The sequence below is a fragment of the Simochromis diagramma genome, unplaced genomic scaffold, assembly GCF_900408965.1.
Source record: "Simochromis diagramma unplaced genomic scaffold, fSimDia1.1 OVJJ01000361.1, whole genome shotgun sequence".
NCBI lineage: Eukaryota > Metazoa > Chordata > Actinopteri > Cichliformes > Cichlidae > Simochromis > Simochromis diagramma.
Genome location: NW_024386860.1, coordinates 4,001,100 through 4,027,101, shown reverse-complemented (window position 1 = coordinate 4,027,101; position 26,002 = coordinate 4,001,100). Strand labels below are relative to the sequence as shown.

The following is a 26,002-nucleotide window of genomic DNA, read 5'->3' as shown; positions in this document are numbered from 1 at the left end:
GACGACAACACACGCTAACAGCCCCTCGGGAGCGCCGGGACATTTCTCCGTGGCCTGAGGGTCATTCTGACCTGCCACGAACAGTCATCTTGACTAGCAATACGTAACATGCAGGAACGACCTCGCACTGACCTCTGCTAAAGCACACACAGACTGGCACGCACACACATGCACACACAATTAGCCTTATATTATTACATAGCCTTATATTATTACATAGCCTTATATTATTATACTTATATTATTACTTATACTGCTTATATTATTATAGTGAGCGATGTGCATATTTGGATGCAGTTTTTTGAGACTGAAATGTTTAATATTTGAATAGGAAGAAAATTATTTAACATTTAAATTAACTATGGATGTTGATCTTCATAAAAAGTAAGGGGTAGTTATAACACGTACAAGGCTGTGTGAGTATGTGCTACTGCTATTGTGATTTTTAATAGTGCAGAGTGCATCCATAGGCATGGGATATTTTGAAAACTAAACATGCTTTTCAGTCACAAAACTAGTTTGGTACCTGCTACAACAAGAGATGCCATCAAAATTTAGTTTTGCATGAACAAGGTGAACTTTTGCATGAACAAGGTCATAGCTCCCCTCTGATTAAGAGGGGAGCTGTGACTATTTCCAACTCTGTATGTTTTTATGTTTGGCAGCGTGATTCACAGTTCAAAGTAATACGTATTAACCTGATGCTGGGCTGTGGTGCCGTCTCTTGGTTCATCTATTGTCTGAAACAATGGATGTTTGTCGCTTGTTTGTCTTCACGTGCATGACATGCCACTCTTAAGCCATACGGTGTAATATGATGTCGGCCTACCCTTTGAAGCTACAACAGCTTAAACTCTTCTGGAAAGAGTTTCCACAAGGTTTATGGGTGTGTTTGTAGGAATTTTTGACCATTCTACTGTGAGGTCAGACACTGATCGGTTCACAGTTTGCACTCTACTTCATCCCAAAGGTGTTTTATCAGGTTGAGGTTAGGACTATGCAGGCCAATGAGGTTCTTCCACACCAAAGTCGCTCACCCATGTCTTCATGGACCTTGCTTAGTGCACTGGTGCTCAATCATTTTTGGAACAAGAAGGGGTCATCCCCAAATTCCTGCAATGTTAGGAGCATGAAATTGTCCAAAATGTCTTGGTATGCTGACGTATTACGAGTTTGTATTACTGGAACTAAGTGAAAGGAACTCTTCATACACTAAGCCCAAACCCTGAAAAACAGCCCCACACCATAATTCCCCTCCACAACACTTAGCACAGTGCAGTCAAAAAAGTGTTTAAGCACTTCAACATGTTAATTCAAAGTTAGCATCAGAAACAGGGAGAATTTCCACAGCAAATCTTACTAATGAAGTGGCCGGTGAGTTTATATATACACTCAGACCCACTTCATACTGGGTTGGACCTCTTTTGCCTTCAGAACTGCCTTAATTCTTCACGGCATAGAACCAGCAAGGTGCTGGAAACACATTTTGCTCCATATTACAATGATAACATCACACATGCACATTGACAATGTGGATCTCCTGTTCTACCACATCCCAAAGGGGCTCTATTGGATTGAAATCTGTTCACTGTGGAGTTCATTTGAGTGCATTGAACTCCTTTCTGTGTTCCAGAAACCGGTATTTCTAATGATTTGTGCTTTTTGACATGGTGCATTATCCTCCTGGAAGGAGCCCTCTGAAGATGGGTACACTGTGGTCATAAAGGGATGGACATGGTCAGCAGCAATACCAGCAGCCTGAGCCACTGATGCAAGGCAGGATGGATCCATACAGTTATGCTGTTTGTGACAATCGAATGACCCTACCATCCAAATGTCAAAGCAGAAATCAAAACTCATCAGACCAGGCTATGTTTTTCTTCTATTGTCCAAACTGCTGCTAACTGGCTATGTTTTCTTTTTCAAACCATTCTCCGTAAACCCTACAGATGTATGTAGGAAAATCCCAAAAGATCAGCAGTTTTTCAAATACTGTGTGATAAAAACAATCGTGCCACTCAAAGTCACATCAATTTCTTTTCTTCCCCATGATGTTCAGTTTAAACCTCTGCCTGTCTTTTATGAGTACATGTCTACATGCTTAAATGCATTTAGCTGCAGCCACGTGATTGGCTGATATTTATGTTAATGAGCAGTTGAACAGGTGTGCATGCATACATACAAAACAAAAAATAAGAAAAACGTCTCATCCATGTCCATGGACCTTGGTTTGTGCACTGGTGCACAGTCATGTTGGAACAGCAAGGAGCAATCACCAAAATGCTCCCATAAAGTTAAGAGCATGAAATTGTCCAAAATGTCTTGTTATGCTGAAGCATTAAGAGTTTGGTTCACTGGAACCAAGTGAAAGAACCTCTTCTGTAACTAAGCCCAAATCCTGATCCTTGAAAAATGTTTTATATTAGCTGTGTGTTTGATTTTACACTGATTTTATTTCCACTCAGTTCAGTCTGCTTCACCTAAAACAACAGAGTCTTAAAAAAAACTTGAATGTCCAGACTCAGTCACTAGGCTGGTTTCACAGATGTCCCACTCACTCACTCCTCTCTCACTCCTTTGCTAAAATAGCATCAGCACTGTTGTTGCAATTTCTCAGCAAAGACAAAACAAAAGCCAGTTTCAAAGAACAGAAGTTGAATGGTTGCTTTTCGCCTATCAATATCTTTCTGCAGTCGAGCGTTAACTCCTTGTCTGGTTTCACAGGGCTTATAATCAACGCCCAGTATCTTCCAATCAATACGACTCATAGTACTTATTTGGCTTCTTTAACCCCCTCACCTTTCACACTGCGAGAGCAGCAACACTTACGTGAGCTATCATACGCATGTTTGCACACAGGTACACAACACATTTGTACATTTGGTCAGAATACACTGGGCTACACACATCTGATCTACACAAAGAGATTCAAAGGGGAAAGTGCATTCGATTAATTTGTTAGCTGCTCTCCGGAGAGTCTGGTCGTCCATTGGAGAATACATCTATACTGATAATGACGTATCTGGTTGTGTTAATATAATGTAAATACAGGAATGAATCAGTGGATGAATGTGAGAAAGAAAGATTTCAGTGTACATTTGCTAACAGTATTAAATGCAGATCGACAGACTTACTAAACCTATAAAAACTTCATAAGCTTCAGATCAAACTACACTGTTTTCACGCTTCCTTTTCATCCGTCACCAGTTAAACAAGTTTTAAGTGTATGACCTTTTATCAGAAATTGCATTTTTTTCATAGCAGTACACTGGATGGGTTTAAGGAATTCATTACATTTTCATTCATTGCAAATGCTCAGTTTCAAAGGCAAACAAAAAAAAAAAAAATCAGCACATAAAAGCAAAAGCTCAGAAACTCAAACAAACCAGTCAGCTTGATTCATTTTCTAATTCTTTAAAATAAAGCTTGCCAATCCGACTCATTTGTCCACATCAGCTCAAGGTCTGTGTTTTGAAATGCACAATTGAATAGACACACGCACATCAAAAGAAGAAATAAGAAACTCAAAGCACATTGGCGGGACCAGCAAGGTCACACACCGAGCGCAACAGCCTTATGTCCTCCACCAGGAAAGACCTGAGCCACCTTAAGACTTAGGCGGTAGGTTGGGGGTAAAGTGGGAGACTGTTGAGCATTAATCACCACTCTTTAATCCGGGTCTGCACTCTGAGTTTAGACACATATTACTCAGTCTTTCCTCCGTGGTGTTATTAGACAGAATCCACATTGCATTTTGGGTTCATGAATATATATTGCAACTCAGCCTCCTGGAAAATAGAGTGTGTTAGTGTGTTATTGTGTTTATTTAGGGTCTCTGTCTATGCTTCGTGGCCTTAATGGTATTAATTCAATGTCAAACAAACACACAGAAGCACGCACAGAGTCTAGTTGGTTAATACACACTGACGTGCTCCTCTGTTGACTGTAATTAGAGCAATCTGAGAATGAATCTGAGGCTGGGTTCCCCTTCCGCCGTTCATATAATACACTAAAATGCACATGCTGTATGGATGTATTCACATTTGTCACTCATGTCAGTGCATTTATGAGCCAGCGCACAACACTGGGAAAATATCTAGTTTTGCCTCGCACTGATTTCCTGATTTCCTCTATCAGCTTACCCGAAGCTGTTGTCTTTCTGTCTTTATTTGCTTGTGCTTGCTTGTCTTGTCTCGGTCTCCTTCTCCACTGCTGCTAACATCTCATTTGTACCCACTGAAGCAAACTAGGTGCAAAGGAAGCCAACATTGTTGTGCTAATGAGAAAAATGCTGGTTTCACTCTTGGCTTTCAGCACCATATCTGTTTAAACACAGTCACACTAGTGAATTGCAATGTGATGGGAGATTACGTCCCCCTTCTCTCCCTCTCTCTCTCTCTACGGTCTCCCTTCTCGCTTTGTTCGTTTACACCCAGCAGTCTGTTGGTCGTTGGGATTTTTTGACAGTTGTCTCATTACACTGTCAAAAGCATTTTGTTTGCCTGTTTCCACTTCACTTATTCCACCTGTATAGTGAATAACTTAACTGCAAAAAGGAGATATAAGCGCCTACTGGCTCGCCTTCTGTTCATTTCAGCTTTTTTACAGTCAGGAGTTTTTTAAACTCTAACAGGCTGGCATGGGTCTATTAGTTTTTAGTGCCACCTTTTGATTCAAGTGTTTGCATTATAAATGAATGCACCAGCATTAAAGTCTTTATAGACAAAAGCAGCTTCACTTTAATGTCAGTGCAGATGCGAAATTGGTGGGATGCAGGCTTGACGACACGCACGTACTGCACACGCGCTACAGTCTGTACTCTGTGTATGCGCGCTCCTTTCGACTCCTAGAGCCTGTGCACATATTTGCAGACACGGGTCGATGATGAACTTTACATCACATGATTCCTTACAGCAAGCAGGACTTGTGCCTTGATTAAAAAAGTTAAAAAGCTTTGAAACTGTGATGTTTCTGGAACAAGTTAACTTTCTGCCACTTGGAAAATGTTTGCTATCTTGCTGAGAGAGCAGCCTAGCATGAAGGCTGGAAGCAGTGGGGGAAACGGCTGTAATGGTCTGTCCAAAGTTCAAAAAGCTCCCACCTGCCGGCACCTCTAGCACTCACTAATTAATGACAAGCTGCGGTTTCACAGGCGGATTATGTGCAGGGAAATTTCTGGGCGTGTCCTGACGGCTTTCTTTCCTTACCTACGATTTGTTTAATCCTTAAATATATATACCATGAGACAATATTACACCCTGTCTAATTAAATCATGTAATTCAATTAAGCTCTCAGCTTCCTTGTTTTCTTCAAAGTGTTTTTTTCCGTTAATGTTCTGTAGTAGAAATTTCATAAATGACAAAAAGCTTTGTTCATTTTTCCATTTTTTTCTCCAATAAAAAGTAAATGTCACTCCAGAGTTTTCCTTTTTTCCCTTATTTTAAGAAGGTGAAAGCTCTTAAAGCTTAAAGCTCTCTTCTAGCTTGATTTCACTGGGGACATAAATAAATACACTGACCATCTGCGCTCCTCTGCAAAGCATGCATGCATATTGCACAGCCAAGTTGAAATGACCACAAGCAACTGACTGGGATTAGTGTTTACTGTGCTGACTAATTTTGGATTGTAGATCCCAGTCCATACAGTGTTACAGACCTTATATGAGAGAGACATGCCACTCAAAGAGTGCTGAATACAATGATGCTACCACTCCCTCCAAAGACCCAATCACCTTTATCAGGAAACAAATGAACCAATCATGTTAATTCACTGACCCCAGCTAATAGTCGAGGATCAGTTTCTGTGTAGGAGCAGGAATGTCTACATGTTGTAAAGTCGTAGTTTTTCTTGGCGTACTGTAAACATTAAGTGTGTCGAAGTGTGTGTAGTAGAACAAAATCTAAAACTGAAAAGTTTCACTTTAATTGAACTCATTTGAGGACACATTCGGGATTGTTTGCTAGTTTTTGTTCAGTTTAACTTGAAATAAAAGTCGATTGTAATGTGTTGGCAACGCCTCTTCTGATTTATTTTGATTTGGTCTGAATCTTTTTAAGACGAAGTAACTTCCCAGCTGCGTTAATAAGACGGGTGCTGATTGGGGAAACTTGCTTCCAAAAGTATTTTGTTACAACAGCATATGACGGAGTAGGCTGCCTGTAGAAACAAAAGATCAAAACAGACTTCAACTTTATGTGGTATTGTTATTTTAAATTATGTTTGCAAGCAGAATGATATTGATACGTGGCTTAACCTGCCTCATATTGGTGCTGGATTGCTGGTTATAGAAAAGCAGATGCATTTAAGGTTTAATCTGCTCATAAACAGAAATGTAAGGATTAATTGTTTATTGAGTTACATGCTCATCAAGTGATTTCGTGATGAATAACACCAACTGGATTTTTGTCACAGTGGGGTTGCCAGGCAACGAGCAATGTGCAAACACAGGTGTAATTCATTAAAAAAAAAAGTGATAAATGGCTGAATTTCATTTGGCTGCTTTAGTTTTAATAGTACTTTTACTGTAGGCTCAATAACACACTGCCATCGCTTATAGTGAGACCTGAGAAAAGTGCAATCATTGCAAATGCTCTTAGTAACACCTGTGCTTTAGCGGTGCTCATCTATGGAAACAGCATGCAGCTCCCTACCACAAATCATATATGCAAGCTGAAGGGAAATTTTCTGTGTCGCACTTAACCTCTTAACATTCATAGAGTCACCTGTGACCTGTTTCGGGTTAGGCTGCGCTTTACCCTCATCCTGGACAAGCACAGTTTAGGAAACTGGAATATAAATATAGAAGCATTTTGACCTCAGAGATAACAGTGTTGATAAAAAATGGGTGAATGTTCACCTAACACTTCACCGTCCCACACAAAAGTGGCTGATATGGTTCATATAGACCATATCTTGTGCATCTGACTGTTTTAGGTCAATAAACATGTATAACTGCGTAATAAAACAGGGAGAGGCATGACTTTTACTTCAATGGCCACTGGGACATAAAAACACCATTCAAATGTGATGAAAACAGACAAAGCAGATAAAAAAAAGTTTGGTAAATAGTCTCAAAATAAGGTGTTAAAAAACTCCCTGCGTGTTCTACTTTTACTATACACAAGATTACAGCTAAATTTATGGCTCAATCCACGGTGCTAACATTATTCGATGCCTCTGGCCCATCCCACCAACAACAATGACTGAACTTCATTAATGGCTGCAGAAGACTTAGTTATAGAGGTTATTTAATACACTGTTTTTAGCCACATGGATACTAGAAACCGCACTGCACATCCAACAGTTAAATAATGAACTCAGCATGGCTAAATTAAGGTTTTCTAAGTAAAAACAGTCCCTTGAGTCTTCAAGCTTACAGAAGTAAGCAAGTAAGCAAACTTCCAAAATGTGCACACATTTGGTTTAATACACCAACCTAAATTAAGGACTTTTTTTAAACAGTTGTGAAAATGAACTGTGCGTCCTTCTCTGCAAAAACTGGGAAGCATGATTTGGGCTTATCCAGGTAACTTCAAAATTTAACTCGGGGTTTTCAGTATTAAAAAAGTGGTTCAGTTGCTACTGGGGGACATCGTCATGGTAACTTCTGCTGCTGATATGACCTGTTCTGGAGCGGGTTATGTTCAAGATTATAAATCAAGAGGTATAAAATCACCACCTACAAAATAGTGTCACCATTCTTGGACTCTGTGGAAGGATAACATGAGGGTCTGCAGTTTTTTTAACAGTGTCTAAAGTCTTTGTTTCTCTGATAAAATTCAATAAGAATTCGAAGATTCTTAGATGAAACAATTTGTATTTTCCTACACTGAATTTGTTTTTATATTTAGTCTTTCGGCTACTCTCAGAGCCTTAAACTGCACCAGGGCTGCAGCAGAAAAAATACAAACTAAAACTATCTCATGCACATCTCAATATTACTTTGGTGGAATAACACAGATTGTCCTGTGCCCTAATGACCGAGCATTCATTACCGACTAAAGCAGTTAAAACACTCGCACGTGCATACAGCACTATTTAAGTCTCGTCTACAGTTCAGTGCTTCTCCTGCTGCAGACACTCATGCTCATGCTGATTTGCCTTCAACTACCGCGATGGTTTCAATCTGCACTGTGTGTTTAACGTCTTCAGATTTTTGTATTATTATATTTTTATCTTTTGTAAAACCAGGCGCTCTGCTGCCAGTTCACGCATCCATGTTTGTGATTGGTCAGATGCTACTAATGGCACTCTTTCATGTGAACGTGCTCGAAGCTAGGTTGATAATCGAGTCAATAAGCACTGTCACTAGTGTGACCGCTTAGCCTGATTGCCAATGTTAGTGTAAGTGAAGCCAGATAACAGAAAGATATCCTGGGTATGTTAACAGGGCCCAGACTGACTGACATGATTCCTGGTTTGGCTGTTTTGAAGCTGATGACTGGCTCTTTGGTGCTCCTTTGTTGGAAATACAACTTACATATGCTTGTGTTTCTTCTTTTTCCTTTCTTTCTTAGCCAGCTGTGCATAAGTGTGTGATTAGCGTATATTGATCACTGGCTCTGTGGACAACATGCAGGGATAATGAGCTTTTTGAGCTTCTTTAGTTCAATTAGCAGGGAGACACACACACAAACACAGACAGGTAGTATCTAGAGGGTTTCCCCCAATTGCCCCTACCTCAACCTTATTGACACAGACATGAGAGAAAATACGTGTCACTTACCATGCGGTTGTAATGAGTATGATTGTGCATGTGTGCGTGTGTGCACATGTGTCTGCGTGTGATGTAATGCCTTAGCCTTGGGGGTCTCTCCCTGTCAGAGTGATGCCTTCTTGCAATCAGTCTCCAGGGAAACAGGCAATAGACAGAAGCGATGTCACCCTTCCAGGATAAACACACACACACGCACCATACACATACACTCGAATGCACATCGGCATACACCATTACGGCCATACACACTCAATTAAATCCAGACAAAGGGAGATGTGGACACACACACATTAGCAGGTGCATCCATGGGTACTAACGTGACAGAGGTAAATACATAAAGACACACACTCCATATGTGTGCGTGTACACAGAGGAGACACCATACACCCTGTGACGTGAATGTTTACCATCAGAGCACACAAGTTTTAACATAACCATGTAAGTACCAGCACTTCCACATACAGCCAGAGGTTGCTTAGCCTTGTTATGCTCAAACAAGCATATTTGTACCTGTTAGTTGTAGGACCTCTGGGATCTACAGTCGCTTAGAAGTCTGTGATCTAGAAGATGAAGGCAGCGTGTAATGGACTGAAGGAAAAGGGAGAAGGTTGAGAAGGAGAGTAGGTGCAGTTGCACAAAAATGCAGAGATGGCTGATAGCTTCTTTAGAGAATATGGTGGGAGTTTAATTCCCTGATCGACCTCATGTACTGTCTCTAAAGCAGCGTGCAGCCACTGTAAGTGGACCAGCAGAGAAAATGTGCAGAAAGGTCTACCAGTATAAATGTCAGAGATAGCAGAGCGAGGGCAGAATGGGAGGGATGGCGGTGCTGCAGAGGGACTGAGGAAGAGGTTTTAAGGCTGCTGAGAAGGCAATGACTCTCGTGGGGGAATGGAGGCATATTTAAGACTCGCCAAGGGAGGGACTTTCTCTGACAGTGAAAGGAAGGAAGGAATCGAGGAAGCAAAGGGGAAATAGGAGGCAGCATTGCTGATGCTTGTGTTGAGAAGCAGACAGAGGGTACATACTCACACTTGATACCCTCACACATGCCAAATGCACGCATTGATAGTGTGACAGGTGAAGTCGACAACTGCTGGGCATCGCCTCAGAATAGCAGCGTTGCAAGACTGAAATGTGGCTTGGAGCTTGGCCCCGAGGAGCTATGTGAGCCTCTGTGAAAGATCTATTGATCTGACTGTGACAGCCCACATGCTAAGGTCCCAAGTGTCCAAGGGCCCCAGTTATTCTCAGACAGAGACACGTGTCAGACCAGGACCCCCTGTTCCTCATCAAAATAATAATAGAAGCATATAGAAGGCTGTCCTCACACTGCTGTTAACATTTTGACATGTCACGATCCTGGGTGTGTGGCAGTGACACTGATCATGAGGAGAGGTCACAGAACATGCAGAGTTAAAAATGCATGACAACAAATTAAAGGCTCAGGTTTTTTCTTTGAAGCCTTTTGGGCAAAAAGTCACCATGAGCCAAAAATTAAATTATTTCACATTCATGAATTATTTCATCATTTAATATTCTCTCTACATAATCTATCTAGGCTCAACAACCGTGCCTGAATATTTACAATGCAGGAATTTACAGCTGTGCCTTAGAGCGCTGAAGGCTGTACAAGATAATAATTTTTATCTGCAATCAAACTTTGTCCTACAGAAGTGGCCTTCATCATGGACTTGAACTTAACTTAAATTGCAAAGGCTGATAACTGAAGATAGAGGCTGCACAGCAATGAATGGAAAAGTCTTAGATGTGGCAAAAAAGAGTGTGCTGATAGGGTTTGTGCTGTTTCTGCACAGGAATATAGCTTACTCACAATACCCACAGTCACGAAACACTGTGTCCTCCTCAGTTAACCTCTCTCCATTTACCCTTCCAACACACAGAAACATGCACGCTCCACACAATCCAGCCAACTCTGTTTGGTTCCATTCTTATTCTTCATCTCTATTTTTGGGAGCAAAGCTAGAGCAGCTGGACCTTCAGAAAAAAAGTGCAGAAGCTTAGGTAGAGCTACACAGACTGATCAGTATACAGTGACATTTGCTTTGTAGCCATTGTCAAAGAAGGGAGACCTAAAGGAGCCATTAAGAGGCTATATTTATACACGTGCATTATATATTTTCAATCTATGACGAATGATCTTAACCGATCATATTTCAACACGATCTCTCAAGGATGGCTTCTCTGAAAGGCAGCATCCATTTTCAATAAAGCAGTTTGCACAGCATGTGTATGCGGAGGTGCACGGTGCATGTGCGTGGGTGTGATTATCAATAATCAATGGAAGAAATCACTCAAACCTCGCCCCCTAGACTCGTTTAAAGCAGCGCGCGAACCTCTCCTCCTTCCACCCATTCATCTTCCCAGCCCGATCGTTCTTTCATCCTCGGGATCTCAATCCATTTTTTTTTTCACAACAGCCAGCAGGCTTCTATCCACCTCAATTATCTAAGTGAGGGTTTTAGCTGTCTGACGGGACTCCAGTGTCTGTTGGAGTCAAACCAAATATGCAGCCATAAAGAAGACAGAAAATTTTACAGTCTCCATTTAAGATGAATTTTGATGCACACTTAACTCTCTGGATTCTCTCTTTAGAAATGCAAGATGCTGAAGACAGACCGCGATGTTTTGCTACATTTCACATACGATTTGTTTTTCCCCCAATATGCCCTGATGATCAGAAATGAATTAATATGGTGAGAGTGCTGACAAACACTTTGATTACCAAGCTCGAAATCACTCAGTCCATTGATTCGTATTGATAGATAACGCAGCCTGTTTGAGATGAGGGCTAAATTGATTGTAGCTTAAAAACCTAAATCAGGCTTTTCATTATCGCCTTTTTCCTTTTTTTCTCTCCTTCCACAGACTTTCATTCTCACCCAGCCGCTTCTCTCTTCCGATCACACTCCCCCAGTTTGACGCCCACTGGAAGAGCAGCGGAGCAGAGGGAGAGAGATAGTGAAGGAGGAAAAAAAAAGAAAGAAAGAAAGAAAGAAAGGAATGAAGAAAACAGGACAAAGAGACAGGCGTGGAGTTGAAATAGAAAAGGCCCAGGCAGAAAAAGAGGGCATAAGTCTCTGCCACCTCCTTCAGGGAAAAAAAGAAAGAAAAGGCAGACAGAAGAGAATAAAAGAGAAGAGGAGGGATTGAAAGGGAATTAGAGACCGTGCACTCTCATTAATAAAAAAAAAAGGACCTCTAAAGCAGTGATTTTTGTAAAGTAGAAGACGCAGCAGGGAGATTTTTCTAGCAATGGCATTAACAGAAAGAGTCCGGAGATCGCAGACTGCAAACAGAAACACAGGAGGAGGGTGAGAAAGATGGGGAGACACACCCAGTTGGGCTATTCTAACAGGCTACCTGTTAATCTGTGCACTCAGCTGATCTCACAGATTATTTCACATCATCGGCGATCCATGTATGACAAGCTGCATAAGCAGAAGTCATGTTTCCACCTTATGAACTAAAGAAAGCAAAGCCTGTGTCATATCTCTGACCAAAAAAAGGGAGGCTAGAATGAGGACAAAAGTGTCTCACAGCAAGGTGAGCACAACATGGTCCGAGGCTTCCTGACACACACGCACACACACAAAATAAACAGAGAACAGCAGCCAGGGGCCTATTCAGCTTATTACACCCCCCATTACACAAACAAATGAGATCCTGGCCTCCTTCTGATAATCTGCCCCCTCCATGTCCTTAGCATCCTTGCATTACATCACCCAAAAGCAGTAACTGTCAAGCTTGGTCATTGCAATAGTTGTTGCAATCATGAATTCAGTGACTAAAAGGTTCATCTGCACCGCCTAAACCGGGTAAAAAATGGGGTGTCCTAGTGACTTGGAGGGTCAATAATCGTACTACCTAATGTTCAAATCTGCCTGATGACCTTTGGGACATGTAATCTTCTTTCTTTCTTTATCCCCTACATTTCCTGTCAGTGTTTATGGGCTGCTTGTAAAATAAAAAAATAAAAAAAGCAAAAGGCAAAAAAGCCCAAATAAGACAAAGTTAACCCAGGAGATTCTAGATAAGCACCAGAGATATAACCATGACATACATGACAGCCGTCAGTCATTATGCAAATGTACTGTTTATAAGGTTGGGGAAACCTGCAGTCAGCTCAGACTGAAGAAGTCACTTGGATGAGTGACAAAAGGTTTCTCCCACTGAAAACGCCACGTCCAGATGAACAGAATCAACTTTTTGGGACACGACAGCCTGGTTTCATAATTGTTACGCATATGCAATGCAGCTACATTAACGTGACACTCTGGTAATTTTGTGTCATACCTCTAAAAGCGTGGGGGGATTGATGACAGACAAATTAAAACAAAACAACAGCCAAAACTAAAGCAGCAGAGGCAAAGATATTGTGAGTATCAGTCCTTAGCTAAAGACACTGGCTCCTACAATTCCCACAGGGGAACTTCATAATGTCTTTCTCTAGACCCCTCTGCCTGATAAATTCACAGGCTTGTCCACACTCCAGGTTTCTAATGCATGCTTTCTTGTATTAATTTTCAAGTGTGAGCTGAGGTAACCCTCTTCACTGTGCTATGTCATCATCAGGCTTATTTTCTAAGACATGGCTGGAGTGCAGCTTGGTTTCCCAAAAGACAACGACTGCGCTCAGTTATCAGCGACTAGATGACTTCTGGGCAGTATTTTCTGAGGGAGAGCTGTCAGTTTATGTTTCTAATTTTGTGGTCTGCCTCCTTAAGATTTCAACTCAGGAAATAATTAATTTTATTGATGGTTAGAACATTTCAACACATGGCCCAGCCCCAGCACTAAGCACACGTGATCTTTTTATTGGTGTGTCTTTTTAAGTGTCACTCATTTGTGTCCCTCACCTTCGTGTACACGCCCCACGACAGCTCTGTCTCAATCACCATGACTACGATGCCAAACATTCCAAAGATCAGGGCGTAGTCGCTCAGCCGCTTCCTCTTCTCGAACAGCGCCCTGCGGTGCCCCAGTTTATACCCAATGTTTTGGTTCTTTCGTTTGGGAGCCTTGGAGGTGCTGCCCCTGGCCCCGGTACCCACTGCCCCAACTCCTCCCTGCCTGCTGCCCCTCCCTGACTGCGAACGCCTGCTCTCCACTAGTGCGTGGTTCTGGTGGTAGATGGACATCTGGTTGGATGTGGAGTCGGTGATGTCATAACCTCCTCTGAGGTACGGGGAATCTTCTTTGGATGAAATCACAATCTCTGGCGGGCTCTGAATTGGGGGTTGGTTGGTGGAGGACTGGGTCACCGAACAAGTAGGGGGGGCTTCTCGCTGCCGGTCATGCCCCCCAGCAGCAGTTGCGCCAGCAACAGCTGAAACGGCGCCCTCTTTGGTTTCGCTGCTGCTGTCTGACTCGATTAGGTTTCTCCGGGATGCGCTGAGGCGGCTCAGGGGCTTCATGACGCCACCTGTGTACTTACAGGAACTCATGGCAATCTCCGTGAAGGGGTTACTGTCCCTACGGTGAACCAGAGGGCTGGCCTGTCTGTGTTTGCACCCCCTCTCCCTGTCCCTGTCACGCTCTCTGTCCCTCTCCCGCTCCATGGACGGCGAATGGGACGAGTAAAAAAGGGCGTTGTAGACTGGGGAGTTGTCCCCACTCAGGCTGTGCTGTGAGCCCAGACAGGAAGAGAGTGGGGTGCTGGTGGGGTGCAGGGCATTGGGGATGGGTGGAGGCAAAGGCTGAGCTCCAGCGGAGGAAAGTGGTAACTTCGGGAGAGATGCTGGGGGCAAGTTGGGCGTGGCGGGCGAGGGGGATGAGGTGCTGCCGTTTAGACGGTCGAGGCTTGATCCTCCCATGTGGTTGGAGTGGTTTGATCCTGGCTGGGCGCCAGCGGTGGATGGATGGGATATACTGCCCAGGGGAAGGAGGAATCGCTGGTCCTCATCCTCGCTCCCTCCTAGCAGAGCCAAGCTCAGAGAAGGGGGAGGCTCCATGATCACAGCTGTGGCCGCACACCTGTCTAGGAAGAGAAAAGAGAGGAAATATAAAGTGGCCCGCGGAGAAAATGATAGAGAATACAGGTTCCTTATCGTAATGTGGTAATGAAGGACATACAGAAAAAACAAAGGAAGGAGCAGGAAAACATTGTGATGGATGGTTAAAACAAATGAGGGAGAAGACTGAACTCCAAAAGCTGAGGATGTGTGACAAAGAGGGAACACAGAGTGAAGACAAGTGGTCATAATTGGGGAATATGTTATTCCCTGAGTCACATTTGAGTCAGTTGCCCAGTCAGCCTCTCTCAGCGCTTCCCCTCTCGGTTTCCCAGTGTCTTCTTGTTCTCTCACATCCCACAGTGCTTCCAGCAATCTATTCCATAAATGTCATCTGTGTTGTTAGCCAGGAGGATGGTGCAAATCCTCTGGCTTTACACTATGAAAATGAGATCAGCCTCAGAGACTAAAGGATAATAATTCCAGATCAGAGCAGAAGTGCGAAAGCCTCAGTTAACCATAAGTTGGCTTGCGTTTTAGTATCCTCTGATTGATCCAAAACAACAGCCTACTTTCAGTATGATATAACCAGACACCTTCACGACCACCCATCTCCTCCTTGACTGTTTCCCATATACCTACCTCCGACCTCTTCTGCCTCGGTCCCTTTCCCCCCAGGTTAGTTGTGTCGAATCACGGACTGGATGAAAGCAGACCACAGCACTTTTTCTTTTTCATGTTGTCACGGCCATCCCATCATCTTTTCGCTTCGTCTCCCTTCATATAGGTCCTCCACAGGTCTTATCTCTCGAAAATGCGCGTCGCTTCCCCGCTGATGGTGGCTCCGTCTTCCGCTCACCTGATAAGATCAGTTTGTCTCTCTCCCAGTCATCGGTGATGTATTGATCGTTCCCATTTTGATCCTGTCAGTGACAATCGGCAGTGGATGAAGCGGAATAATCCATGGTGACTCGGATAAATCGGTCAACCTGTGGCTGCACGTAAGCAGCATGAAACAGGAGGTGGTGGGGGGAAAAGACGACGGCGTGGATGTGAAGTAAGAGTCCCCAGATGAGCTGTAAAGTCTGCGATTTAATATGTGACTCCACCGACAAACACTCAATCTACGGCTCTCCGTCTCTCCGACTCTGTCTCTCACTCTCTCCTCCAACTTCTCTCCCTCTTTTCTCCGCCTCCAGACCTGCCGCTCACTCCCATTGGACGGAGTCGGAAAGGCGAAATAACAGGTGGCAGGATTTTTAAGATGTGGCCACCAAACGGTTGTCTAGATTTATTGTACCGGGTTATTTCGGGGTTATTATTAAAACCAGTGATCCGTGTGGCATTCGTAGCTGCTGCCTCTGTAATAAAGACTATATGAGCCATTTGTTGTTGTTTTTTTTCTTTATGGCACCTGTTGAAACATGGCACTGAAGGATGCTGGGACCGCCAACTCCACGTCAGAAATACACGCAGAGAAACATTTCCAGAACAAACACACGTGTAAATCAAAACTGCAGTGGAGGGGAGACACATGCCTAAGACAAATATAGATGTTAATGCGGGTCTATAAAAGCAATCCTGCAACATCGCTTATGCAATATATGTTTGAAATCATTTCATCAAATTTTGATTGATTATAAGGTGAAACGAATTACTTTCAGAAAACCAGTTTAGATAATGCCGATACATTTAATCTGAGACCATTGGCTGGTATGTTGTCCTTGTCTTGAGCAGTGTTGGTCAAGTTACTTGAAAAAAGTAATCAGTAACTAATTACTGATTACTTTCCCCAAAAAAGTAATCCCGTTACTTTACTGATTACTTATTTTCAAAAGTAATTAATTACTTAGTTACTTAGTTACTTAGTTACTTTTTAAAAACACGATTTACAACCTGAATAGGTGATAAAGTGATAGATCTTTCAGCCTAATTCTACTTTTTCTACATAATCCATCATACAAAATGTAATCAAATGGAAAAGTCTCTTTTTAAAACTTGTTTTATTAGTTTTAACCTTATAACTTTATGCATCAAGCAAAAATTTAATTATATGCAACATTCTCAGACTGGAAGAAATTTGTTTAACATTTAAACCTATTTTCTGCACATTGCAGCACATAAAATAATTTTTTTTGTGTGTTTACACTCAGTCTTTCAAATAGATGCAAGTAAAACACAGCAGAAAATAAATAAAATCAAAGACTAGCGGTCCTTTTGCTCTATTTTCACCTGTAAAGCAGGAGTAGGGGAGGCGGAGGTTTACCCTGGTGCAGGTGTGCCGCAGCGGTCAGTGGAAGAATCCGCAGTTTCTCTGTGAATTTCCCATTACGTCATAGCACACTCGGTGCTTGCTTGGAAGTTTAGGGGGTTATTTTCGCTGTAAAAGGAAGTTTTCTTCTCACGCACAACGGACGCTAATGTTTTTGTCACTTTTTATGGAATCAAACTCAAAGTAAGGTCAGTACTTCCACGCTTTAAACGCTGCATGCTCATACTCTCTCCCGCACTCGATATATTATCCATTGTTGATCTGCACACAGCTGTTGCCACGAACGTAGCACTCGCTTACGTCACTGTCACGAGACATTCTAGCAAAAAAAATCACGGTTTTAGTAACGCAGTAACGCAGCGTTCCTACTGGAAAGTAACGGTAATCTAATTACCGTTTTTGCAATAGTAATCCCTTACTTTACTCGTTACTTGAAAAAAGTTACAAGTAACGCCTTACTGCCCATCTCTGGTCTTGAGTCACCTTTCAGAGGGGTTCAGAGACTTACATGGAAATACACTATATAAGGTAAAAATATCATTTTTCAATTCTAATGAGGTTGAAATGGGTTTAGTATGACCACCTTTATTCATTAGCACAGCCTGAACTCTCTTAGGGAAACTTTCTTGTAGTTGTCTTTAAGTAGTCTCCAGGAACAGTTCTCCAGACTTCTTGAAGGACAGTCAATGCTCGTTTTTTTTTCTTTCATATTGGCTGAGTTTTCTTCTCTTCTCTGTCAAGATGATCTCACATTGCCTCGATAATGTTGAGGTAAGATTAAGAGTTCTCCTTTGTGTGTTTTTCTATCTGGGCTTTTACTGCACTGGCAGTGTGTTTGGAATCATTCTCATGCTGCAGAATGAAGCTGCTGCCAATCAGATGCTTTCCAGGTGGCACTGCATGGTGGATCAAAATCTGATGGTACTTTTCTGCATTCATAATTCCAACAGTTTCAACAAGATCCCCAACACCACTGGCTAAAATGCAGCCTCGAACCACAACAGAGCCTCCACTGTGATGAACAGATGGCTGTACACACACTGGTGTACCTCTCTCCTGACCTCCTCTGGACATATTGACAATAATGTAAACCAAAAATGTTGCATTTGAATTCAGCACTCCATCCTGTTGATTGAAGTTCCTGTGTAATTTGGCATACCTCAGCCTTTCCCCTGTTGCCCTTCTGTAAGAATGGCTTCTTGACAGCCACCCTTCCATTTAGACCATCTCTGATGAGGCTTCAGTGAATGGTAGATGCATCGACTGAAGGGAGAGCTGGAGCTCTCTGGTCCTGTGTCAGATCTTTGAGGGATTTTTTATTATTGCTTAAGGAAATGACTTTCAGGTACTTTTCATCTGGTGTAGATAGCTTTTTAAAGGCTGCCACTTTGCTCAGAATTATAAGGACACACTGCACATCAAGCTAAAATAGGACAACTTTTCAGCCCACAGCCCTTTGGGAAAAATGTTGGTTATTGCTAAGTTGTGTGTTGTCTGTGTAGACACAACACTGCTTCATCCCTTGAACTAGGTGATTTTTTTCAAACAAACAAACAAAAAATATTCGGCTGTAAGGATGGGACTGAAAAAAATGAAAAAGTAGCCAATGTCCAAAGAGAACTATTGGAGAACTATTGATCAAGACCACATAAAAAAATGTGAGGTTCTGGTGCCTTGAAAGCAAGATATGAAGAATGAAGGGTTGCTCAAGACTTTTGCACAGTACTGTATGCATATTTTGTGACAACTGTGAGATATCTAAGGAAACTATTCTAACTTCTTACTGTGAATATTTTCCAAGTTACAGTCCCAAAAGTGCACACATTAGAGGTAAGTTGAAATTTGGCACTTTCTGTGAGTCGCCTTATTTTTTCCAGCATTATGATGCGTCATAACTTCTTAAGTGCGGAGGAGAGCCACATGAAAATTGTAGAGCTGAAAAACACATTTAGGTTCTGTTAAAAACTGTGACCAAATCACTCTTACACCAACTCCAGGTGTTACAATCTAAAGCCAAAACCTGGTTTTATTTTTTTCCCAGAGCATCTTTTTTCTCTGACAAACTTTGAGCGTCAGGATCATGAGGATATATCAGAAGAAAACTTGAAAAAGTGTAGTTTGGGTAACCATGTGGGATGGGCAAAACAAGTTGTGATTCCTTCTGTGTCAAAATATTTTTTAATGCAGATTTTTTTTTAAACACACAGAAATTTGTGGTCTGGTTGAGAATCTTTTGAATTCTCCTCCTGTAGTCCTCTCGTTAAGTTGTTGTCCTCTCATTTTGTGCTGCTGTGCCGCTTCTATTGTCAGACTCCATAAAGCTGTGATGATCTGCAGTCTTGGCATCCAGCACTTTTCTTTTATAAAGCACCAGGAAAATGTTTCATCTTCAAGAAATCTAGATGGATATATTTTTTCTCAAATATATCCTCTTGCAAGGTACCGTGCATAGTCATGGATGATAGCCACATATTGACCAGGGTTAAGTATAACACGAGTATCACTACTTGTGTTTATTGCAATGATATTCCTGCTGGGCAATGGGTTTTAGATTGTTACATGACATCACTGACATATTAAAGTTATTCTACAGGAAAATAATTTTAGAAATCTATAAGATCTGCAATATATAAGAGACTACTTATACTAGATTTTCCACTGGGATTCTCTGATTTGATTCCTATAGACTTATCAGGTTATAATCCCAATTCAGCCAAGTCTATATCCTCAGGTATAATCTTATATAATTAGACTATTCTACCTGGCCTAATCGGTTTAACATTAGGCTGTGGCTTTCTGGGTACGGTATAATCTGATGAGAGCAGACACAGAACTGTGTGGGAGTGGATTAGACCGTTTCCTTATGACAGGTCAGCCTATCCTGCCATTATGCAACATGACAGACATCAATAAAGCAAATCATAGCATGTGAAGGATGAGTCCAAGTATTTATACAGCAGCAGCCATACACCAACACCTCGCTCACTGTGCGCTCACTGTGAAAGAAAGACCGTAGTCCTTCAGTGATACAGAAAATGATGGTGACCTTATACATATAAGTTTGAATCTTCTCTCAGTACGCCTCTGTATTTGTATATCTTGTCCAGTCTGAATGCTCTAAATGTGATATTTTATTCATGATTTTCATTGCCATGACTTGTATCAGTGTCTTTTTCTGTGGGTAACGGTTGGAAAGTGGCTGGTTCAACACATTATTTGTAAGGGTTTGTTGCATGCTCCTCTACAAATAATATCTATTTGATTATTTATGGGGTTGCTGCAGCCTAAGAGTGAGAGTTAGTTAGATCAACAAGGGGAAAAAAGGATGTGTGGGTTTTAGTGTAGAAAGCGAGTTTTATGATTAAGCTTCAAGTTTCAAATGAGGAATGCAAAGCTGCAAAAATGTTTCTATTAAAAATTTCGACAAATCTTTTTTAATATAATTCACGTCTTTTATGTCTTTCATCAGCTCCATCCTTTATAGCAACTATTTGAACTATTCCTTCAGATGTCATGTTGCATAAAAATTGTTCTTGACGAGAACATTTTTACAATTCCTCAAAATTTAACAGATCTATTTTTTTTTCTTTTTCAAACAACCGTATTATATTTAGAAATAGGCGATTAAAATGACACAATAGACGGTGCGAAGGCTGATTGTGAAGGAGCGTTAACCGGCAAAGTCGGTCTGTTTCTCTCTTATGTGTTGTTTCATCTCATTTGCTGAAATAAAACCCTTAAGTACATTATGTAAAACAGCATTAATCCCACCTGAACCTGAATGTTCTGGCATGATTTTTTCAAACAGGTGTTTGGTCAGCAGAACACAGAGGAGAAAGTTGGAAAACAAAAAAGAGAAAGAGAAAGAGGGGGAGTCTGACAAACGCAACACAACACAGTGAAGCTTGGTAAATGGAAAAAGGAGTGTCAGAGGCCCGGAGGGAGATTAGAACTGACAGGAAATGGGAACAGTGGCCGGCCACAATGTATACCCTTCACAAGTCTTAATATTGTGCGCAGCGGTTAGGGGGCAGGAGGAAAAGATGGAGAGTGGGGAGTCACGAGAAAGAGAAATGATGGGCCCTTTGAATGAAAAGGTTAGTCCACAGTCTTGCCCTGCAGCATGTGTCATATGTATGGTGTGAGAAATATGTAAAAGAGAAAGTGAATAATAGAATACAAAGAGAAATAATAAAGTGGGTTGACAGTTGCTATGCCAACGCTGTAGCGTACAGATGAGTTCTCACTCTGCCGATCCATCTTTCTTCCTGGTCTCCCTCTGAGTTTAAAGCCACATAAAAGCCCGACTACAGGAAATGATACTGTATAAATCACATGAAACTTCTAAATGACACAACAAGCAGGTGGGTGGAAGAGGAAATGGAAGATGGGAGTAATGTGCAATCGGACGGAGGAGAAAGCGATGTGGAGGAAATGTGAGAATTTGGACGAGGAAGCTCATGAGTGAAAAGAGAGAGGGGCTGATTAGATTCTAACTGAAAGGACAGCTGACCCTCTGCCCCTCCACACACACACAAAGCAGCAATCACACATGCATTTCCTCCATTCATATTTCTCACAAACCTACTCATATTTGTTTTACACATTTTATTTCCTGTTGCTGAAATATACAGGTCCATTCATTCATTCAGAAAACACTGGTTTGCTGTTCCCTTTACATCTTCTGGCTGTTAAGTCTCCCTTTCAACAACAAGAGGGGTGGAAGAAGTACTCCATTCAAGTCCTGTACTTAGAAGGGATAGCTAGATGAGAGTGAGAAGATCGATACCACTCTCATGTCTCTCCAGTAAATATGAAATTGCTTGTGCTTGCATGGCACAAAGACTGGAAACAGGGGAAATAGTGAGGCTGGCCTTGCTTAAAGAAGCAAAATCAGCTTACCAGTACTGCATAAAAAGCTGAAATGTATTGCACGTTGTGGTTTTATGTGACCACCACTAGAACTATTTCTTGGGCAGGTGTAGCCTTGTAGCTTCCTGCAGTGTAGTCATTACAGGAAGTGAACGGGGAGGCACATATAGCTGAGGCCATCTTGAACAAGATGTGACACAGTGAACCATTAGGGTTGTGGGAAGTGGTTTTTTTCACCAGATAGGGTAACGTACATTCATGTTTACTACAGACATGTGAGTGGAAGTGGTCTTCTCATTTAACTCTCAGCACAGTTGATACGTAGAGACTATTTAGATAAAAAACTATATGAATGGGGAGATTGTTAATGTAAGCACTCTGATTCAGTGAGTCTAATACATAATGCACAGTATTTATCTAAAGGTTACAAACATTACCAGGATTCCCATATGATGCTGATCACTGAAGCAGGAACCTCTAGATGTGAAAAGAAAAAAAAATGAAGCCAATACAAAGTGGTAAAAACTGCAGATCCTCAAATGAGGCTAAATCTGAAAGTCACCATGTTAAAACGCCCAGTTTTTACATGTTTACCGCATGGTACAAAAAGGGTTTTGGTGCCCGTCCCCTGAGGAAACAATAACACAAACAAAGTATGTGTGCTAATTTGGGTGCACGTCTCACTACGGCCAAAAACCAACGTCCCAACATTTACTGTTAATAAATTTAGGGCCGTTACTATTTACTGGTGTAGTAGAACAAGGGAGTAACAGTTGACAGACTTATAGCCACAAACATAAAGGCTCAACTCATCTCAGTGACAGCAACATATAAAGAGGACACACAATGGGCTGTAGGACCCAGAAAATTCCCTCCTAAACTAATGAAACAACAAAACTGGATTATCAAATAAAGCCACAAAAAAACTGACTACCTTTCAGGCTCAATCCTGAAAGGAAATAAAAAACTAAATACTTATGAAAACCCCCCCAATGATCTGAGGAAGCTGGAGAGCTGCACGGTCTGGTCACAAGCTTTTTCCAGTCTGGGGCTGTGCAATCAGCTGAGAAAGAGAAAGGAGAGAACAAAAGGAAAGAAGACACAAACACAAGAGGAAGGAACATAACCGATTTAAAGGAAAGGAGAATCCATAATTTTAACATTCAGTTTAACCATGCATGTTGAAAACTTGTGCCTCCTTTCCTTCGAAACTGCAGTTCTACCCCCTTGTTCTGCTGTACCTCCTGGTATTTTTAGGTACTTAAAAATTACATCTGAAACTTAAAGAATGATATAGCAAATATCTGGAAATTATATCCCAAGTCACAGATTGTATTAAGAAGTGCTACCTTCACTTTCTGTTAACATTTCTGTGACTAAGCCGGAAGAACTAAATGCTCACTTGTCCAGCTGGTTTAATTCAAAATGCAAAGTACAGATTTACAGGCAATTTGGCAGGCAAGAGAAAAGAATTAGGAATTGAGAACACAGCATGAGCGTGTGAGAGAATCTGGCAGAAAACAATAGCAAGATGGCAGGTATAAATACAACATGGCTGATTGAGAAATTGGGAATAAGTGACGTGGGTGTGTGTCAGGTGACTGGGAACAGAAGGAAGGCGCTGGAGAGCTAGTGGGTGGATAGGGTAAAGGAAGGAGTGGAAGAATAAAAACAAAAGCAGGGCAAAGATAAGGACTGCGACAGTTCTGCATTTTGAAAGGTGGGCTTTATTGCTTAGACATTAAATTTTCATTGGTGATAAGAAACACACATTTATTATATCTGAATTTTCCCTCTTTAATCAAAAGTAGCACACTGAAAACTTCAATCACAAGTAAAAGTTCTGCTGTAAAAGGTTTTGCTTGAGAAACCATATAAAGATATTAAATATATATCAACAGAAAAGTGTATTTACTGCATAAAAAATCATTATACCAAATGCCTCTATAATATGCATTTTTTATGACTGAATCAGTCTTATGCTTGCATCGATGTATAGCCATCATTTTAATGGCATAGCTAGGGGAAGAAAGCAATTCAAGTAGTTCATACACCAATGGGCAGTTTAATGAATTACAACTCATCATATTTTTAAATATTTACAGATATTTGTGTGTAATGAGTTTTTCCGCTGTCACACAAAAACAGAGCAGACCTGCTAAAACATTTTAAAGAAATGTTGTGGAGTGCAAGTAGGAAAGGAAGGAGGGAACGAAGGAGGAGGTATAAATTGTGTAACATGTAAATAGAAACAGAATGCAATGATGTGAAAATCTCACAAACCCAAAGAAAACATATCAAATGTTTGAACCGAGATACTTTAATCCTTAATGAAAAAACATTATATCATTTTTAATTTTGATGACTAGAAACCACTGAGTGAGAACACAGTTCGCTGTACCAGCCACAAATACACATCAAAGCTCTGTCAACGAAACAAGAAGCCGCGTGAACGTGAACCACAAACACTCGTCTGGTCCCAAGCTCATTTAAAATGGACGGAAGCAAAGTGGAAAGCTGTCGTGTGGTCAGAAAATTAAAATTTTAAATTCCTTTTAGAAAATATGAATGCGGTGCCCTCTGAACTAAAGAGAAGAGGGACCATCCAGCAGCACTCAGTTCAAAAGGCTGCATATTGCTGGTATGGGGGTGCATTAGTGCCTATGGAACTGGGAGCTTGGATCATAGCGCTCATCCCAGCAAATCAGTAATAAACTGCACACTGCATACACCAATTTAAAACGTTTGGCATGTCATGAAACAAACAAACAAACAAAAAAAAAACACACAAAAAAGATTGCTGAGAATCCTAAATTCCTCTTCCAAAAAATCCAGCACCTGGTGTCCTCAGTTCCCAGATGTTTACTGATGTTGTTTAGAGAAGAGGGGATGCTACATAGTGGTAAACATGGCCCTGTCGCAGATTTTTTGAGATGTATTGCTGCCATCACATTCAAAATGAGCTAAGATATAGTAAAATCTCAGATTAAACACTTGACACATTTCCTATCTTCTTTTGTTAATAAAATATGGGTTTATGAGATTTGAAAATCGTTGCCTTCTGGGTTTTTTGTGTGTGTTTTTTTTTTTACACGCAGTGTGACAGCTTTTTGGACTTGGGGTTGCAAAATACACAAGTAAAGCTAAGAAAAAAATGGAACAAAGGAAATGTTCTGCAAACATTTCCTTTTCTGAAAGATAAACCCACTCTGGCCAAACTACAAAGCCACTGAATGACAGGAAATGGAGAAGCCGATTTTTCTCTCTGTCCAAATAATGAACCCGTTGTTGACTGCATTTATGATAGATGTCAGGGAAGTGATGAGTAAGTGCATTGCATAGCTGCATGACTCTTCTTAATAGACCACTGGGCTGGCCTCACTCTATCAGACATGCTCTAATCGTTGCCCTACACCGACTCCACTATATCCTAATGGCTCAGATTGCACTATGGAGCCCTAGAAGCTGTGTAGTCTAACCCGCAGCCTAGAAACGATGGATGTATGCAGATGGATTTCTGCAGAGCAAACAGCTCCCTGAACCTGCTGCCTGAGACAGACTAATCAAATCCAGAGAATGGGAGACTGCAGGGGGTAAAAGATACAGGGAGGGAGAGGCGTAAAGAGAGGGGGAGTGAATGGTGGAGCTTGAAAGCCGTGGGTAATGCGTCCGCGCTCTCCTGTTCAAGAGGCGGGCAATCAGAGCAGAACATCTTGCCTCCAAACAACTGTGCCCTTTTAATGAAAGGACTGACACACATTCAGACACACAAACATATGTAAACACAGCATATTTGCGCAGCTTTATCAGAATCTGCGTCTGTCAGAAACTGTATCATACGCCAAGCAAAATATTAGTCACCACTCCATCTTTTCTAAAATGTATATAGAAAAGGGCATCATCACCCCCTGACTGAAGAGCCGGTTGATTAAGTGCGCCGCTCACAAGTGTGTGCAGCTGTCATGTTAGTAATAGTCGATGTTTGAAGAGTTCAGGGGGTAACTACAGTTTCACAGTGTCAGCATGAAACCAAAGTGTGTGCTGTGGTGATGCTGATGCACTGGATGAGTGTTTGTGTCAGCTGTCTGCTGACTAAAAAAAAAGAAGGAAAAAAACCCAGCAGTCAGCAGACTAGTGTCACTGCCGGATTTTCACTTATTCACACT

General features: G+C 41.5%; 1 protein-coding gene across 1 annotated transcript in view; it reads right to left on the bottom strand.

The window, feature by feature from the left end:
- The window catches only part of kcnn3 (potassium intermediate/small conductance calcium-activated channel, subfamily N, member 3), a 59,774-nt gene extending 43,870 nt beyond the window's left edge, over positions 1-15,904 (bottom strand). The window contains 4 exon segments of the mRNA XM_040029806.1: positions 13,598-14,019; positions 14,022-14,112; positions 14,114-14,718; positions 15,335-15,904. Of these exon segments, the coding sequence (XP_039885740.1) occupies positions 13,598-14,019; positions 14,022-14,112; positions 14,114-14,692 (1,092 nt within the window). The 5' untranslated portion in view covers positions 14,693-14,718; positions 15,335-15,904.
- Positions 15,905-26,002: the final 10,098 nt, after the last annotated feature.